The sequence below is a fragment of the Hippocampus guttulatus genome, chromosome 1, assembly GCF_054856545.1.
Source record: "Hippocampus guttulatus isolate MCC_2025c chromosome 1, RoL_Hgut_1.0, whole genome shotgun sequence".
In the NCBI taxonomy this organism is placed as follows: Eukaryota; Metazoa; Chordata; class Actinopteri; order Syngnathiformes; family Syngnathidae; genus Hippocampus; species Hippocampus guttulatus.
The window spans coordinates 12,124,917-12,145,836 of NC_141261.1; the positions used below are offsets into that span (position 1 = coordinate 12,124,917).

Below are 20,920 nucleotides of genomic sequence, written 5' to 3' on the forward strand. Positions count from 1 at the left end.
GCAAGGCGCAGGGCGCACAATGTTACTTTTCATGCAATTTACCAGTTTGGGGGAGGAAACGGTTGTACCGCGTGGTATTTAGTGCAAATGTGATGATCCCTGGTTGGGCAACATTTATAGCGGGGCTTCTGATAATCAAAGGGGTGTCATCTAACGCCGTCATCTTCTTAGAATGTCGCCTCAAAATCAATGGGTGACACCGAGCAAATTCCCAGATGGTCTTGTTACACCCTCTTGCCACTAACATGGACATTCAGGAAAACAAATGTCAATTTTTCGGTTCAAACTAAATGAGTTAGTTATGATTGGCTGTTGGCCATGAGTGAAATTGGTTCCACTCTGCAGATACTTGAAGAGGATTTACTCATTTAATGACTCATCAGCCTTGAAGACATCCATCCATCCGTTTTCTGAACCGCTTTATCCTAACAAGGGTCGCAGGGGATGCTGGAGCCTATTCCAGCTGTCTTCGGGCAGTAGGCGGGGGATACCCTTAACATGCGTGGGAGGAAACCCGAGTACCCGGAGAAAACCCACGCAGGCCCATGCAAACTCCACACAGGAAGGCCGGGATCGAACCCACGACCTCTGCACTGTGAGTTTGACGCGCTAACCACTGGACCACCAGGCCGCCCCTCTTTAAAACACAAACATCAAGATATTGAGAGTTGTAAGTGTGCCGCATTTTGAATGAGCCCCCGCAATTTTTTTCTTTACTAATCCATCGACAGCAAACTTCACATCGCCTCTCCTTGGGCCTCATTTTTTTTGTGTATTGTGCAGTGAATCTTGGAGGAAATTTGCTGCTGAGCCTGTGAGCCTTTGCTACTGACCTTATCTCGCTCTCTCCTTCCTCATGCTGGAACCAGCTCTGACTACATTAGTGGAGCTGTCAGTCATGTGTGGTTGAAAACGAGGAGGTAGGGAAGGCGTTTGGGGCACAGGAGGATGTGGATGCATCTAAACAAGTCAGTGAGGGTGACTTTTGTCCGAGGAGACGCTGATAAATAAGATGTGTGTGACTCCATATGACCCCCATGCTGATGTATCCATCAGTGAATAGCTACTGACAAGATACTTAGACTCATTAAATGAGTAAATCCTCTTCAAGTATCTGCAGTATGCACTGTGCATTCGCACAAAAACACGACAGGCACAGTCAAGTTTTGGCCTTTTTTTTTTTCTTCAGGATGAATGGGAGCTTTAGACAAGGTGAAGAACTGATGAGCAGCTCCAAGATGTGAAGAGTAATGTCATCTTTCACATGTCAAATTGTGGTGCCTTGAGATATGAGTTTATTTGTGATGTCAAAGCGGCCATACTTATTTGTCATGTCCTTGTTTATGATGATACGTGTGTAGCCTAGACTACCGGAGACAAATACTTTGTGTGTTCTACATACTTGGCCAATAAATATGATTCGGATTCTGATTGTTCTGGAATTGCAAACATCACAGCTCACCTGTTTTTCTGGGTTTGGCCACATGACCTTCTCAACGTGAGCCGGAAGCCACTTTGATGTCAATTCTAGTTGACAACAAAGGGCAGATCTTGAAAAACACTTGAATTAATCTGCTTAATTCTTATCCCACCAAGACAATATTAATCAGAATACCATGTTTAGACTTGCCGGGGCACACAGAAGATATTTGCAATGAAAGTTTTTGACTTGACTTCCATTTTAAAGGGTTAAAACACCCCAACATGCAGTAGATACTTTCTGTTAGCATTTAGCTAGCAGGGGGGAAAAAAAAGGCTACGCTGTGGTTGTTTTAAATACCCGAGGTGTAATTCTTTTTGTTTTATGTTTAGTTCAACAGTCAACTTCAACCGGTTGAGGCATTAAACAGCTCGAAGCATCTTATTTGAATAATTATTCAGTATTTGGTAAAGTGCTAATCTTGTAAATGGAGTTGAGATGAGTTGACTGCCACCACACAGCGCTGGAAAATATGAAACATTAGCTTGAAAGTCAAAGCAAAAAAAAATTCATCCAAATGAGAGCATAAATTAAAACAACTCTTAAATTATGTCATTCGTATCTCAAGGGCACCACTGGAAAGAAAGCTGTCATTGTCTTCAATGCGGCTTTTGACAGTATGCAGTATTATTACACAAAGCTGTTTCCCTCCAGAGCATCGATTGAGCTCATCCATTTATTTTTATGGATGATACTAATGTTCAGGTTAATTCTCCCTGCTGCCACCGACATCATTTTGTGATGCCAGGGGATGTTTTCATCGATAAAACGCAGATTAATATGAATATGTCGTGCTTCACAGGAATGGGCTTGGCGGATAGAACCACACCTCCACATCAATACGACTTTTGCATTTAAGTTTCATTTCTCGGAATTGTCCACAACACTCAAATAAATCCCTTTGCTTACAAAAAATAAAAAGGATAAATTTCAGACGATAATACATAAATCTACCGGGTGAATCATCTCCCTCTCTTTGTCCCTTGAGATGTAAAAAAAAAAAAAATCAGACCCCAAGGGACTTAAATTCACTGGTTTCATGAAGCTGCTGTCTCGTTTAGCGAGTGACTGTTCCTTTATCTTTGTTTTGTTGCAGATAATCTAATCTTGCGTCAAGCAATAACATCAGCATTCTGGCCAACATAGTAGCTTCACTTGAAGAACCGCACTTGAACAACAATCCCACACCGGCTTTTGCACTCTGGATTTCTTTTCGTGCACCTGTTCAAAAAGCCAACAAGCAGACTAATTATGTGTGTGTTTGTACACGGAGATTCCGCGTGGCCATCTCTTTTCCAAACCCCCGCTGGCCATAGCTTATTCCCTGCGGCACTTTGTTTCTATTGTTTTGTTGTTCTGAAACAATAGAACACCATTGTGCAGGCAGCCCGCCAGCTCCTGCCAATCAAATCTGAAAGGACAAACACTTTCCCCCCAAAATGCCGTTATAAAGCCTGCTAACATTGTTTCTGACAATAATGAGGGATGGTTGAAAGCTGTCTGTGAAACTGCTATCTCAGTTAATGATCATCCCCATTACATTATATATCGGGCCGAACTCATAAATGTGCATTATCACACACCTATCCTGGAAGTGTCCTATTAATATTGCAACACATCTGACTCACTTCCACATATATGAGCCAAATGTGCCAGAGTCATGGAAGAGTGCATCCTGCTTGCAGTCTCAAGAGCACCGGGGTGGCGGGACGAGGTGGGGGGGGGGGGGGGGGATGCTGACGATTGAGCATGTGATGGGTTTCGCAGGGTCAATCTGTCCCTCTCTGAATGGGACCTCAGCTGGCCCTCCTGTACGCGCTTTCTGTCCATGCATTATGCATCGCCTTCATCAACGTCTGCCCTCCCCACCATCCCCCTGACACCAGCCGACTTCTGTAATGCACCAACGACATCTTGCCGCTCTCTTTGTTTGATTTGTGTAGATCCAATGGATTTTTCTTTTGGGAGTCACTCCAATGGTGATGTGAAAACACACCTGAGTAGTTGTGATTGGAGTTGAAGTGCCGAGTTGGATCGTTTGACAAGCTTTTGGGTGATTAGCCTCATCAAGTTGATTGGGCAAGGAACACGATGTGTAACTCAAACTATAAAAAAGCTAATGACGATAATTAACGGTCTACACTTGAAGAAAGTGATGAAAAATAGTATGTCCAACTTAAGAGTTTTTCAGGATATTATAGTCCAATTTTTTTGTTTGACTCGCGAGCAAAAGTGATGGATACAAGCGCTGTGTGGTGCCAGTGAACTCCACTCAACTCAACTCACTTCACAACAAACAGCAGTTTGGCAGATATTCAGCTATTTTTCAAATGAGTGGCTTTGGGCTGTTTATGCCACTCATGGATGAATTTTACTGTCAAGGGAATTTTACATTGTATATTTAAAAGAACATGACGTTGCCTTAAGGGGGAAGTCAAATCAGAATCTTTGTTTCCGATAATATGAGTGATGTACCCCCGCCAGTCTAAACACAGTATTTTGATTAATATTTTGTTTGTGGAATATGATTTAGGCCACCCATTTTTATCCATCTCCACTGAAAATGACATCACAGTGCCGATTGCTCACCTGTTTTTTGGATTTCGTCATGTGATGTTCACAAGTAAGTCTATAGATCTTTACTATACTGCCCCTGGTTGGCCAAGGCACACACACCGGAGGGATCAGCACAATATCCATTGACTTGAAATATGTAAACCACAGCAAAAAGTGTTTAATTATTTTTTACAATCAATTTAATTATGTCATGACTGTATGTTTTACCGAGTGTTATTTTTCTTCTTAAAAAACATACTGTTGAAGAAACATTTTTTGTTAGCTATTTGTGGGGGAAGGCCAGAATGGATTAATGGTATTTCCATTCATTTCAATGGGGAATGATGCTTTGACTTACAAAGTTTTTTTTGAGTTTTGAGCATATGAGAATGATGACATTTCTCAATCACTCCTTTGTAGATATTTCATCTGGTGGATTTAATTTCATTCATAGTTTTTATTTGCCCTCCCCAGACTCTTTTGGCTGTTGAATCCCCAATGCAGTCATAACTTATCAACCTTAGTGAAGGTCGTAGAATATTTCGAAAAGCTAATGCAGGGTTTAAATTATACAGGATGTACATAATAGAAAGGCTGCAAAAAAGTGTTCTAATTATTTCACTGTTTAAAAAGAACAGGCTTCCTGCTGTTGTGTGTCTAGCGGTAATGCTGACATTCAATCGCGAAAATCAATAAGTGCTTTCTTTTGTTACAGGTCTACAGAACGCACACACAGTTTCCCTCCGCTCATCCAACATTCAAAACTGAGCTATAAATAAATGTTTCCAGCGAGGACATACTTTGAAGGTGACAAGTCTGTTGATGAGAAAACTTGTTTAAAGCCTTAAAATAGCATCGACGACTCAACTCAAAAGAGCCTTAATACCGTACCGGTGTGGTCTTCAGGGACACACAAGATACAACCTTCCAACACTTGGGGCCCAATTGTTCTTAAACAGGCGCATGTGCGCCAGGCGACTGGCGCAACTCATTTTTTTGTCCCGAGTCAAGTCTAGTTCACCGTGTTTGGGAATTTAACAGACCACGCTGCGCCTTGCTGGGTGTTCCGATGGAACATGGGTGTTTTATATTTTCTGCCCCTTACAATTTGGTGGCGCAAAGTAGACTCAAATTTAGACCAGCTAAAGGATGGTCTAAGTTGTGGCGCAGGTGGTGTAACACAATTTTGTTGGATTCGATCAAGGCGCAGGCAGTCAGATTCTGTGCTCCTTGGACGTGCGTGGTGGATGTCATCATATATTATTCATATATCTGACAGCGTGGGTCAATTTTTTCTGAATCATTGTAGAAATGAATCCATTGCACAAATTATACACTTTTAAACGCATGTCCCTAGCCGTGTCACAACTATGGGTGGGATTGTGGTTGTCACACAACAGACGCACCATCGGTGGGAGAAGGCGGTCTCAACTTGCCCACTCCACAGTGGCCAACTTTACATCAGCCCCAAGAAGAAGAAGAAGAAGAAAAACCTTTATTTGCCTCACAATGGAGAAATTCACAATTTACAATGTAAGAGATTTTTTTTGCAGTTCCTTTTAAACGTACTTTACGTGCACGGATCCAACATATGCATTCCAGCTGGTTCTTCCGCCATGTCGACCATGCACTGAGTTGAAAGGGAATGAGGGGAGCTGCTTCCATTTGACGGCAAACAAGTCGGATGTGTTCCCTCCCACAAAATGTCCCTACCTAGCTGCGCCTGTCTACCAAAACACCAAAAGAAACAAAACTGCACCCTGGAGCACACTTAATCTACGCTTTATGCTCGACTTGCGCCGGACGTGACAACAGGACCCTTTGACTCCAAACTTAAAGTCAAATTGATTTTGATATCAGATTCAGGCACTGTTTTAAATAGCTCAACCTTTTTTTTTCTTCACAGTGATGTTGGCATAGATGGATGCATCAAAATCAGTCCTGTCTTTGCAGCGATGACGTACAACACGGAGCCTTTTGTCAGGCTGGAGGTTGTTCAATATATAATAGCTAATGCGCTCCCGCAGCAATATGATTACCTGACAAGATTGTTACGCGTTATGATTCATTAGGACCTTTTATGGCAGTTGCATTCATTTGGAATGGATTAGATATGATGTCCTGTTTGACTAATAGTTTTAGCGTGGTGTTGAATAAGCCCGAATGTTTCATGAAAGACAAATTTCAAAGTCCTACATGTAAGCTCTGGGCCTTTGAATATTTTCCATAACACGGCATGTCAAACTGCGGTTGCTAGTCAACACAGTTTGTCTGACAGGCAACATCACACAAAGCCGTATTTGGATTCATTTTTCTGTATTCCATGCATGAAAAGTGTAATCTAAATGATGTTTTAATCTTTGCGCTCAGTTCCATGTTTTGCTCAGACATTAATTGAGGCCAGTCTTCATTTCAGCAGTTGTCTCTGTTGTTCAACAGCGGGAAAACAATCTCATGAAAGCTTGAAGCTGATTTTTCTCCACTCTTCACTGTTATGCGTGTCATGCACTTTGGGACATTTGAAACAAACTCTTTGGTCTTGAAGGACCATGAGGACCACTGTCAGAGCACTTTCATAAGTTAGAGTACATCTCGGAGCAATTATGATCCAGTTGAATCGCAAAAAAAAAAAAAAAAAAAAAAAAGGTGCTACTTGCTCCAGTAACATCCTCGACATTCTATTCCTATTTTATTTTTTCTCAATAGTGACACTCCAGGATTGAGACTTCGCTTTGCACGTAAATTACAAAAAGTGGGCCGCTGTGCACTTTTTTGATTGGGTAGATTCTCCCGTGGACTTAAATTGCCCATTTCGGGGTATTGATTGGGTAATATAGAAATATTGTAACATTTGATAAATATCCGCTGTTGTCATTTTTGTGTTAGTCTTATATTTGCTACAACAATCCCCCTGGTTAAATTTAATGCAGGCTGCCATGTTCGGAACAATGTGACGTCAAGATGTTGACTGGCACTTGCACCCACCAGATGCTGTTGAGTGATCACTTGGCTATGGATGTAAATCAGTCTTTTCTGTTTATTTTATTTTATTTTTTTTTGCTTCTTTATTTAAACGGAAAGGATGTAACTTGACCCGCGTCACAGACAGTCTTCCGCCTTCACATGCGGTAGGCTGATTATTATGCGCAAGTACGCCGACCTCGTCTGACACAGTCAGCAAAACAGGCGTCCGTCAGTGACGATTGATGCACTTTCTATCAAGGTTGATGGAATACCCACCACTGGAAAATGGCGAGACCGACTCAGATTAATCAGAATCTGATCAAGAAAATGCCGCGTCGAAATTGGAGAAATGGCTATCAACGTCGCGATGTCACCACTCCGCTTCTTGCGCGCGTTTTGTTTTTTTTAAATTCGGTTTTGTGGTGTACTGCGGCTCTTTATTCTGCTTGATTAGACCCCCCCTCCCCCACTGAGCAGCATGAATCCCATCTCTACATTCAGAACCAAAACAAGAGTAATGTCTAGTCAGGTGGGCTGCAAATGGCCCTCGGGCTGCAGTTTGGACACCCCTAGTAACATGGATGTCAATCTCTCACTTGGCTTTTATTTTGAAGCTGGCCTTCGGAAGCAATCGTGGCGACTGACTTGACTTTGAACGGAGGCGTTATTCTAGTGCGAAAAGAGTGTGGTGACAGACTTCAAGTTGTGGACATCATTTAATCGAAGGTTCTCATGCGCACTGGCGCACCGCTTATGCGCACCCCTATTAGAGCCCCAACCAAAAGTTGTGTAAATAGAAGAATGAGAGACAAATGTACAAGACGTGGAATGCTTTATGCTGTCAACTGAGCTCATTCACCTTGTCTGTAAGACCAACTGCAAAACCAAACTTCCATACTCATCATAGATTGGCATTGAACACACACACACACAAAAAAGACAATTATTCTCTCCCGGAATCACTTCTGCAATGCGGTTAAAAACGTACCTGATCCTGAGCATCCCAGCCTTGAACACAATGCCTGTTTATTTTTCGTTGAAATATGCAAATATCAGTCTGATGAAAGTAACTGCAGTTTTTAGCATAAGAAAAGGTCCCTGAAACGCAGTTCTGCAAAAATCTGCCATCAGCTGTTCAGCTGCTGGGTGACCTCTCTCTGGAGGCAACGGCATTTATTACCCCCCCAAAAAAAGATGCGCGAGCAGTCTCCCATCGCTTGTAAAGGGATATTAACAGCTTACTTTGATTTACATTGAAATTCAAGACACTACATGTGAAATGAGTCATGCACGCGGCAAGAGCGGGGATATGATTGACATTTTTCAATTATTACTACGAGATGAATTGGATATGTGTTGTGCATTAATTAACAGGAGGAAATGGAAGTCTCAGAATCAGCGCGGTTTATGTTAAGATTCTGCTGAGGTCCACTGCAGAGCTACCATCGGAGAGTGTAAATTCAGGCTCCTCTTCCGTCTCCTGGCTGGGCCTTTCCCCCTTCCCAAAGAAACTTTCCAAAGACATTTGTTTTTTACTCATTTTGCTAGCTCCTAGGTTTCATTTTAGCGGTAACCTATCATGTGACCAAGAAGAAGACCTGCGTCAAGAGTGATATGTTGTAGACGGATGTAACAGAGAATCCTGTAGTTTTTTCAAAATAAAATATCTTTCAGATTCCGAAATGAATAAAACAGAAGTAACGTAAGTTATTTATTTCTGTGCGACCCGGTACCAAATGATCCATGGACCGGAACCGGTCCAAGGCCCGGGGGCCAGCAGCAAACAGCACTCGTTGCCTTTTTTCTCATGACAAATGTCATTGGTTTTGACAAAGTCTGAAAATGTTACCATCAAACTCTCAGACTGAATTGTAAAAATGTTTTCTTTCGTGCTTCTTGTCATTGAGGCATTCTTCTTTTCTCTTGATTACTTCTTTTGATTAAAAATCTGTGAGGCGGATACTTTTTATTTATTTCCAGGTAAGGTTTTATTAGTCATATAAATTTGCATTTGAATGGTCTTCACTGCAAGCGCAGGTTTATCCAATATGTCTCTCTTCCCCCAAACTAAAGAATCCTCTTGCACTCCACCAAAGTTGATTTTCTTTCACTGGATTCTATCTTCTGTCTTGGCTGATTCGGTCGGGCACAAGTAGCAAATGACACCCTGGCAGACAATTAATCATGCCCAGTCTTCCTCAGACCAATTCTCTCGAAATCCTCACCAAGATTGATCACTTGCTTGACTTTAAAGTCCCACCTGTGAGTGCAATATTGTCGAAAGGAATGAAGTACAAATAAGGGACCTGCCTCACATGTTATGGCAACAGTCAGTATGAATTTACAGTAAAGCATTTTATTAAAATAGTTTGAATTTCAAACCTCTAGTATTACAGGGCGGCCCGGTGGTCGACTGGTGAGCACGTCGGCCTCACAGTGCAAAGGTGCAGGGTTTGATTCCGGCTCCGGCCTTCCTGTGTGGACTTTGCATGTTCACCCTGTGCCTGCGTGGGTTTTCTCTGGGTACTCCAGTTTCCTCCCCCATTCCAAAAACATGCGTGGCAGGTTAATGTGAGAGGAAACCGGAGTACCCGGAGAAATCCCACTCAGACACGGGGAGAACATGCAAACTGCACACAGGAAGACCGGAGCCTGAAAGCGAACCCATGACCTCTGCACTGTGATGCTGACGTGCTAACCAGTCCACCACCGTGCCGACCATACAAATAAATATATATAGAGTTACATACACACACACACACACACACACACACACCTTCAATGCTTTCGGTTAAATTCAAATTATTTTGTCGGGTCACCCTTTTCATTTTTTCCCCCCTCATGAGCGCTAACCCAAGATGGCGGCGTGCACGGTCACGACAGCGCATCATGACATGTGCGTCGTAGCCTTCCAGTGACACGGCAGACAATCATATTGCAGTGGGTCGGATCCAGCCTCGGAGGCTGCTTATTTTTCTGCTCCATTTGCGTTCGCTATCGTCAGCATCTGAAGCCATCGCGACCGAGTCTTTACATATCCAGAGCAAGAGTGATAAAACGGACGTTGGAATTACAACTGGCTTGACCTCGCTATGTTCATGGCTGAGGTGTTTTGTCTCTCACGGGAACTTGGTTTTGATGCGATTACTGGTTTAGAAAATGACATTTTTTTTATGCACAGCTGGCCTACGAGTGTGCCAACAGTGTCGCCCTCTGGACTTGACTGTTAACAGCTCGTCGGCTTCCTCAAACATTACCGCTTTATCTTCCAATTGGCACAATTTGGATTAGTCTCTGCAAGACAGTTTCTTTTTTCTTTTTTTTTAATCACAACTTTCAGCCCATCTTCTCAAATGGAACCGCAATATTTTTCCTCGTTTGGATGCCAAACCCATCCATGTTTTGAAATCCATTTTGGCAATTTGAAGGCATTCTCAAATAAGGTGCACAGAAATGAACCAACGTTTCCTAACATGTCAATTCGGTTAAGATTCATTCGCTACATTTTGTCAGTTCTTTTCCAGATCAGGAGTGGGCATAGTATCTGATCTCTTGATCGCTAAGAATTCTGAGTGAAGTTGAATTGTGTGCGTTGAAGTAATTGAAGCAGAGTATATACAGTAGTGCGTTAAATGATTGCATTGTGCGCAGCCACTTGACAAAATAAAATTGAGAAAATTCGACACGGGCGGCCCAGTGGTTGACAGGTTAGCGAGTTGGCTTCACAGTGCAGAGGTGCTGCGCTCGATTCCGGCTCCGGCCTTCCTATGTGGAGTTTGCATGTTCTCCCCGTGCCTGCGTGGGTTTTCTCTGGGTGCTGTGGTTTCCACCCACATTCATTCCACGTTCATGACACATTCTAAATTGTCCCTAGGTGGATGTTTGTCTACGTGTGCCCTGCGATTGGCTGGCAACCAGCTCAGGGTGTACCCTGGAGACAGCTGGGATAGGCTCCAGCACGCCCTGCGACCCTTGAGAGGAACAGCGGATTTTTTCAGTGCAAGGTTTCAAACGGAGCAAAAAAAACCTACAAATTGCTGACTTTTTCAGTGAATAACGGGATTGATTCCACAAAGGGCGGGGCTAGTGGGATTGGTGCATTTGTAAATGGTGAGCTGCAAATATGCAGGGGTGACAGTAATTGACTAATTTTCCCTCATAAGCATGTCTGTCAAAATTAACTTCAATGTCATGTCGTTGCATCCGTGTTGTAGAAAATCATGCGTGTCATCTGTCGTGTGAGGCTTTCTGAAGGAAATTGGTCGAGAATAGCTGCATAAAGGAGCCAGCTTCAGGCCCCCCAAACAGAGCATCTCTCAATCCTTGTCACAAAAATGACAGCTGCTGAATACTGAGCAGAGGAGACAAGAGCCGCCTTCAACCTGAAACACACAATTATACTCCCTCCTTCCCTCGCCGTCCTCCACTTTTTCTCTCTCTCAAACACGCACAGCCACAGAGGCAGACATACATGCAGATGCACAGCGACCTAAGATTTAACCAAACTCCATGTGATAGCTCACTCACACCTACGCGGAGGTTTTATTTAGCACAACATTCATGATCAGATGTGCAGCCACGCTCCCTTTTCATCAGGAAAATGGATCCATCTGTTATCGCTTTAGGCCAACAGCCAACGATCTACTTTTACTTGTTAAAATGTCAGGGGCAAGCTACTTTTGGGGTTTCGTTTGCTGATTGTTTTGTTTGTTGTTCAGACAACATGTATGTGTTGGCGTGATATTTACAAACGTACATTTACAAGACAACAATCTACAAAGCGGTATAATCGTGAGTCTTGCATGCGGATGACAACGTTGTCCAAATTCTTCCTATGAAAACGCTGTGAGTAACCTGTCCCCCTGATCTTACCTCTAAAACTTCAATCCTTCAAGGTCGTGTGGAACTGGAGCCAACATTTTGACACACAGTCGTGTTTAGTCTAAAATCTAGTCGACTTTTGGGAAAAAATATTTGCAGATGCGTGGGGTGGTCGGGCAGGAACGCCCAGAGCAGCGTAGCGCGTCTACCAAATTCACAAAGACGCTGAATTAGACCACCGCCCCGGCACGAAAATGATGCTGCACCCGTTTTGACGTCGAGCGCAGACTAAATGTGGCTTACCAAATTGTCAGATAAGTCAAGGGTGAGGCAACTCCATGAAGAAGAGAAGTTTGACTTGCGCTGGCACAAAAATGAAGCCAAGCCCATTTTAAAACCGATCGCAAGGGTGCCAGCCGACCAAAATAGGGCTCCAAATGTTCGATTTACATTGTAGTCATCGGTGTTGGGATTAGCCCCAAAATTCTGTCATCACCGTTTGTGTTCCTTGTTGAAATTGGGAACCTGAGATGAGGAGGATGTGGCCAAAGGCTCAGCTGAGAGTTGAAAAATGTGTCATGGAAATGAAAATCGCCACATCACTTTCCAGTAACACATCCCCGCCTGTAGCCTCTCCACCCTCGCTTAAACAAATGGAAACGTGTGTCAACAAGACTTTTTGTGTTCTAGATTAATGACTCAAAGTCTTTACAACACTCCGTACTTTGTATCATGTCTAACAACAACACAACTTTTACAACTCCTTGTTTAAAGTGACATACAGCACATCATCCGTACATCACGATAATGACGAAAACCATCAACTCACTCTTCACCTGATTGACAGCAAACAAAATAGTATATTTATCATTTTATGCGGCTACAGTAGATACTCGCCTCGGTTGCCTTGAACTGCACACATTTGTTCTATGACTTGCAAAGAATAAATTTCATTTTGTATTGTTGCCAGGCAGCAAATACCTTCACTGTGTAATGTTATTGCTTAGCAACACAATTCAGCTCTACTTTGTGAAAGGGGAAGAAAAAAAAATAAAAGAAACATTCACAGCGTCTTAATAATTGTTGTTTTTAAGTGTCCATAGTGCGCTTTGATTTCATGACGAGAGTCGGTGCCTTGTCTTGGCTGCAAAATGTCTGCAGAGTGACAGATCCTCGACTATAGCACAATAAAGGATGGCTGCGGACTACTGAGTCCGCTCGCCACTGCTTCCATTCACATGCTAATCTAAACCCCGCCACGCTCACTAATTACCGCTCTTACGCCACCAGGCACTGATTCACTCCACTGACCAGCACACGCATTCAAGACCTCCGACTTCAGCGATGGCATATTAGTGCCATGTCATCTCAAAGATAGACAGTAAATTTAATCTTGAATCACAAATGAACCGCAAGCCATTGGAGGTTGAATCCAGTGCTTGCGATGATGGGAATATGAAACATTGATGCAAATTATTTTCTTATTTCATATTGATGATGATGCACCGGCGGATGATTTTAAGAATGATATGGTGACAATGAACAAGGTATAGAATCTATTGTGGAAACAATGGATGACCACAGTCGACTTAATCAATAGCAGCCGGCAGACCATCTCGACATTAAGGACATACTATATCAATGGTTGGGGGCGTTTATTGTACTCAACTCCTGTGGGATGAGCAGGCATCGATCAGGGTCGAGGTCCTCTAGGAGGAGGCATTTTGATGAAATACATATCTTGACAGTGTAAAGTGTATAATTCAACTTTTAGTCCACAAACTAATTTGATTTTACTGTTGTACACACCCAATTCCAATGAAGTCGGGATGTTGTGTTCAACATACATAAAGGCAGAATACCATGATTTGCAAATCATGTTCATCCTATATTTGATTGATTACACGAGAAGGAGAAGATGTTGAAACTGAATTTTATGGCTGCAACGCGCAACATCATGGACTGTAACATCCATCCATCCATTTTCTAATCCTCTTATCCTCACCAAGGGTCGTGGGTGTGTTGGAGCCTATGCCATCTGTCTTCGGGCAGTAGGCGGGGGGACACCCTGAACTGGTTGCCAGCCGATCGATAAATGAAAAACCATTTGCGCTCACAATCACACTGAGGGACAATTTGGAATCCGCCTTGCATGCTTTTGGAATGTGGGAGTAAACCGGAGTACCCGCAGAAAGCTCACACAGGCACGGGGAGAACATGCAAACTCCACACAGAATCGAACCCTGCACCTCGCCAATGTGAGGCCGATGTGCTAACCAGTCGACTACTGTGCTACCCCCGGAACATATTGAATGAAATAAACAATTACATTATGATCCGTCGGGCCCCACACAAAAATATATATTTCACATGTATAGTTCGATAAATAAAGCAATAAAAGAATGACAGACAGAAAAATCTTGATCAAAAACACACAGCAATCAACTGTGATTGGCATTACAAGTTTAACGATGTTAGATGTTTCCCATGTACAAAGTACAATGGCTTCATATGAGGTACATACTAGCTGCAAATCTTATTCTCTCAGGCTGTACAGCGATGAAATAACACATTTTCATGAAACCCACCAAAGCTTTATGTTTATATTTTACGTGGTAATTCCATCCATCCATCCATTTTCCGAACCGCTTAATCCTCACTCGCGGGGGGTGCTGGAGCCTATCCCAGCCGTCTTCAGGCAGTAGGCGGGGGACAGCCTGAATCGGTTGCCAGCCAATCGCAGGGCACACAGAGACAAACAACCATCAACGATCACATTCACACCTAGGGACAATTTTAGAGAGTTCAATCAGCCTGCCATGCATGTTTTTGGAATGTGGGAGGAAACCGGAGTACCCGGAGAAAACCCACGCAGGCCCGGGGAGAACATGCAAACTCCACACAGGGAGGCCGGAGCTGGAATTGAACCCGGTACCTCTGCACTGTGAAGTCGATGTGCTAACCACTGGACTACCGGGCCGCCCTACGTGGGGGAATTGACACAATTAATCAGCATTATTAATGGCCTGGTTGGCCACGTGACACTTCAGTGGTTCATTGTCTCCGGTTGTTTCACATTTTTTTTAACAAAGTAAAATTGACCCCCCTCTTATCTTTCCACAGTTTTTTTTCCAAAGGGATACACTATCCATTTGGATGCACGCAAATGCCACTCCGCATCAAAACAAGAGGGTTTACCTTGCTGAAGGAAGTTTGCTTGTGTTTCACCTTGCTCCACCTGATTTGTCAAACAAATAAGTCCCCCTTCCTGTCGAACGCTGAGGGAAGGACACGCACAGAGAAGGAGGAAGAGGCCACACTTAATTTCGCTTTCATGACTTTTCCCACAGTTGGTAAGATTACTGTTTTGTGGTTTCACTTCAAACATTATTTACCACAACCTCAGAGCAGTATCTTCACAAAACACTCGTGACTTGCCTGAGCTCGTAAGAGTAGCCTACTCCCCCCCCCCCCTGACTCTCGGCGCAAGTGGTACAGTCCATTTAAAAAAGGTGCCTGTCATCTCAATGCTCTGTGTCCTTTCAACAGTCAGCGCGATCCATGAGGGGCGGTGCAGGCTAACACTTACGCACATGTGCTTACTGAAGTCACAGGCTGCACTGACACTCTTGCAACACATACACACGCGCACACAAACACAGTCACACGCACACACGGTCCCTCCGGCAGATTTCCCCAGAAGTGGATGACTCTTTGCAAGCGAAAGGACAAACTGCTTCGAGGATTTAACTTGGCTTCCTCCTCAAAAGACCAAAAGAAGGATTTATTTGCCTCCGCTGGAAATGCACAACTTGACAGCATGACACCTTTTCCGGATTCTCCTCTCCGCAGGCAAAAATCCTGAAAATGATGGATGACAACAAGCAGCTGGCTCAGCGCATCGACGGGGCCATTCAATCGGCCAGCCAAGAGGTGACCAACTTGCGCTCGGAACTGAGCGCCACCAGCCGCAGACTGACCGAGCTGGGGGCCGCTGACCCTTCCGGCAGCATGCTTGAGACCCTGCAGCACAATCACAACGGTGAGACAACACGGGCGGCGAGTGGAAGCGGAGACGCATGCCGATGCGGTTCGTATCGTACGATGACGCGCAGAACACGTGCTGCAAACTGTTAGGAAACGGACACAATTAATGAGTGGTTGGGTTGAACAAAAGAGATGTGACGTTTCTGCCCGCTTGTGTCCACCCCCCCCCCCCCTTGCCTCCCTCCCCTGTCGTGTTGAATAATTAACCTTGTGAACCTTGAAGAGGGGGTAGTGCTGCACTTTGGTAGGGGCCGGTGCGGGTGAAGTTACACACTCTTTTTGTGTGTGTGAGTGTGGGTGTGTCTCTCCTCGCACTCTGGGCTGCCAGTCCATTCATTCTGCCCTATACTGCCCGATGGATCTGTGTGTCCCAAAGAGGTGGGTGGCTTTCAGGTTGCCGTGGGTTACTGTTACCGAGAGCTCTTGAATAGTTGCCCAGTCTGTAGAATGCTTGTCCAGTGTTTTGTGTGCTGTTGTTTGCCCCTTTTTCTACGTTCATATACTCAGTTGGACAGATGTGTGTATTTACACATGGTTGGTGACATAAGCATGCTTGGCCTACCAAATCCTGGCACATACACACACACACACACACACGCCAGCATTCTCTGCTATGTGACTACAAGTCATGTCGTGCTTGTTGACCTCGATTAGAAGGAAACACGGCCGGGGCAGAACACACTCGGTGACTTTTAAATTGCTCTGTTGTCAATTGCTTTGGGTACCTATGCCCCCATTTTTTATTTGGATGTTTTGCTTTGAAAGTGGCCCTTTAACTCCAGTACACATTAACAATCCTGCTGTTACCATAGCTGTGTGTGTGTGTGTGTGTGTGTGAGAGAGAGAGACACGACAAGCATTCCTCTGAGAGCGCTGATGTCATTGTCCCTCGAACTGCTTGGCTGCTTAGATGAAATGATGCCCGCAAGGTTCATCATGTTCAGTGACAAAAATGACATTCAACTCAATTATTTCGACTTCTCTTTGTGCCCAAAAGAAGCAGATGCGTGGATCTTGGGTCTGCCACTGAGTGCCTTTGTACTCCCCAGTTTGCACACGATTCAGTCATGTCCCTGCTTTAATTTGACCTTCTTACCTTTTCCACTCTTTGTCAAACGCGTTAATTTTTTTTTGCTACATGCCCAGCTCTCGTTATCTGCTCTTTCTCCCCGGAGCTGTCCTTTACCACCCGAGGTGTAGGCGAGTAATGGCTGGGGCTCGCTCGATTAGGTCATTTATCATCAGTGGCTACATTTGGAAAGGGAAGTGCGCGCGAAGGGTCGCCGGTTCATTGCGCAGCCGGCGCAGCGCGAGTCCTGAGGGAAGAGTGGTTGCAGGTGCTACCTGGCAGCACAGCAACAGAAGCAAGCGGCCACCTCGCCAGCAGGATGCGCTTGCTTCAATTACATCGCTTCTACCTACAAGTAATATTGTGCCGCACCGTGAAAAATTATCAATCTGTATCCCCTTAGGTAGCGCGGTAGTCGAGTGGCGAGGACGTTGACTTCACAGTGCAGAGGTACCGGGTTCGATTCCAGCTCCGACCTTCCTGTGTGGAGTTTGCATGTTCTCCTTGTGCTTGCGTGGGTTTTCTCCGGGTACTCTGGTTTGCACCCATGTTCCAAAAACATGCATGGCAGGCTGATTGTACACTCCAAATTATCCCTGGGTGTGAGTGTGAGCGTTTCTGTGTGCCCTGTGATTGGCTGGCAACCGGTTCAGGGTGTCCCCCGCCTACTGCCCGAAGAGGGCTGAGATAGGCTTCGGCACCCCCCCCCCCCCCACACAACCCTTGTGAGGATAACGCGGTTCGGAAAATGAATGAATGAATGAATCGGCCATCTCGTTACCTCTGCGTCCCGCGTCTTAGACGCATAATTTTCCCGCCAGACGCACATTTCCAAATAATGTGCGTTTTTCGGACGCAAGGACATTTCTCAGTCAAAAAAAAAAAAAAACTACGATAAATCTTTTTTCCAGCAATGATCGCAGTTTGATCATCGCCGCCGTTGTTGTTTTGATCTTGTGTTAAGTAATCTCGCGCGACGAGATTTCCGTTCTCGCGAGACGAGGTTGGCGAGATCGGCCTTCACCGCGTGGAAAGCAGACGATTGCCAAGTCGTGTCACGTTAAAACAAGTGTTGCGAAAGTTTATTGCGGAGATATCAGAGAGGAAGCAGCTAAAGTTGGATAGTTTTTTGCGATAATCATCTTGCCTGAATTATTTAAATTTTTGCAGCATTTGTTTGTAAGAAATAAACCTATTATCAATGTATATTGATGTTGTTTGTGTTATCATATGCAAGTGAATAAGTAGACCATTTCAGAATTCGAAATTTGGGACTCTCTAAATGCATAATCGGACTCGTACTTTTCTGATCAGCAAGTCCCTGGGACTCGCAGGACTCAGACTGTAAAATTATCACTGATGAATGTATCCTCTTATCTGTGTATGTGCTCTTAGCCACTTCATGAAAAGTTGGACTTTTTAATGTATGGCCACGAAATATGACATATGTGACTTACTCACACCTCTGCTTTCAGGACTAACCTCTGTTTTATTCCTCGTTGTGGTGGAGAACCCAAATGTATAATATTCATCTTCATGAGAGTGTTCAGCGGAAGATCAGAGCTGAATGAGCCCAATGATATTATTTAGCACGGGGGAATTACTCGTCTACATTCATCATTAATAAGGTGTCACATTTAAATGTTAAAACTCTAGTTAGACTGCAGAGCGTAGTAACGGCAATCGTGACATTTCAGTGGAAAGCGCTCGCAAGTATTGCATTTTTAATTCTTATGTTGATCTGGACATGACATCATTCTTGGCTACAGGCGAGTTTAGTTTGAACTTTTTCTCAGGAAATATTTAGGACAGGGTGGCTGACATCCCACGTCTGCGGATTTTGCTTATGTGGCTTCAAGTTTGGCAAAGGCAGCAGTGGAAAGAATAGACCTCCCAACTACTTTTGTCCATGTCGAGCGTTTCCCAATGCTGAAACATTCCGCATGAAGGCGCGTCCCTTTGCTCGGACCGCTTTACGTTTGTTTATCGGTGATTGGTTGTGGTACTGCCAAAATCACGTCCGATTTCTTGAGGTGTACAATTTCCTGAATTCAGGTGACAAGGTTTTGCTTGACTAGCATTTTTTTCTACCCCTGACATTTTATAACATGCCATTATTTTGATGCCTTTTTTTTACATGCGCAGGGGACCGGGTTTAAACTTGCTGTCACTCACAGAAGCGTTTGGTGTGGAATAACTATGGAAATAAATCCCCCCCCCCCCCAAAAAAAAAGGAGAAAGATTTTAGGACAGCGCAGTCATGCATGTCAGTGGTCAATTAGATGTGAAAATGTGTTATTCGTTATTTTAGATGGTATTGGAATTCCACTTTACAATGGGAAACAAAATAGGATCGTCTTTTCCAGGGTCTCAGGTTTTTTGGCAGGATTAGTAAAACATTTATTTGGCAGTTTCTGCTTATATGACTACTCATTCCCTCACTCAGGGAAAGACCACAAAAACGATTTCCTTTGGCTGACGTCGTTCTCCTGGTGCAGAATGAATCTTGGATTCAGGAAGGAGTTGCCGCCCTCCGAAGATGGCATTCCAAATGGAACGACCCGCGTTGCCATAATTGACAAGACTAAAAGGTGAACGTGTGAATGAATGTCGCAATTAGTTGCCTGTAATGCATTTTGATGATGAATGAGGCTAATCAGGAAGCACACCGTATGCTTCACACCCATTTAAATCACTGTCCATGTTGAAATCACTGGAGAGCGAGAGAGCGGGAAACGGCCGTGACATTTTGATTTACAAGCCACCCGAAAACTTTTTAACTTAGTCTTAACCACAAATTGGGTGTGTACTCACATCACTGTTGCTCTCACACCCCGATGTGGTCATCGGGTGTCGTCTCGGAGGAAAGACGTTACTCTGGCACCACAAACCCACATCTTTATTCTCAAATCTTTGTCTCGACTCGAGTAAACCTTCCTTGCAGACGGATAGGAAAGCCTCTCGGAAATGTTTTGCTATGTTTTGATGATTTTCATCCAGTGGCTCTCCGATATGTAAATGTGGATCCCTCTGTGTCTTTCCAAACGTATTTCTCTCTGCACACTTAATGCAGAAGCAGATGGTCCAGCTCGCTGAGTGTGCTGCGTATTTAATGTTGCCATTGAGTCAGAGGTGGGTAGAGCGGGCAAAAATTGTACTCGCATAAGAATACTGTTACTTTGGAATGTGCAAATAGATGTGGTCCACGACCACGCGCCGAGTGGCCCCTTAATCAATTATTTTAAAAAAAGAAAGTTGTATTTCAAAAGGGCGGCCCAATGGTGGAGTGGTTAGCGCGTCGACCTCACAGTACGGCCTTCCTGGAGTTTGCATGTTCTCCCCATGCCTGCGTGGGTTTTCTGCGGGTACTCCGGTTTCCTCCCACATTCCCAAAACATGCATGGCAGGCTGATTGAACACTCCAAATTGTCCCTAGGTGTGAGTGAGAGCGCGGATGGGTGTTAGTCTCTGTGTGCCCTGTCATTGGCTGGCAACCGGTTCAGAGTGTCCCCCGCCTACTACCCGAAGACAGCTGGGATAGGCTCCAGCACCCCCCGCGACCCTTGTGAGGATAAAGCGGATCGGAAAATGAATGGATGGATGGAATTGAAAACAAAAATTGGGAAAATGTGAATTTTTTTCATCCAACCTTCCCCCCGAAAAATCAACCCCCCCCCCAAAAAAATAAAGCAGATAAACATTCAATATACATTTTCCATGAAAAATTGGGACAAAGAGGTGGAGAGGAATTCACGGGGGGGGGGGGAGATGTAAAATATGAAATAAAGCAAAAAAGAAAAATCTGCAAATATACGAATCCACAGGTGCCGAACTGTGAACACGCAGGGGTCGACTGTAGTTTGAAGTTGTAATATTACCAATCACCAGAACATTAGTTTTTGCACTTCTTGTTGGTTTCTTGCTGAGAAGTTTTGTGCAGTCTTTGAATCGTAATTTGTATGCAAGAGAGCCCTTTGCACTGG

General features: G+C 44.2%; 1 protein-coding gene across 2 annotated transcripts in view; it reads left to right on the plus strand.

The window, feature by feature from the left end:
• The window catches only part of kazna (kazrin, periplakin interacting protein a), a 121,278-nt gene that overhangs the window by 20,571 nt on the left and 79,787 nt on the right, over nt 1-20,920 (plus strand). For both annotated transcript variants that reach the window (XM_086110018.1, XM_086110023.1), the window contains exon 3: nt 15,674-15,863. In XM_086110018.1, coding sequence (XP_085966144.1) covers nt 15,674-15,863 — 190 coding nt within the window. The remainder of the gene's footprint in view (nt 1-15,673; nt 15,864-20,920) is intronic.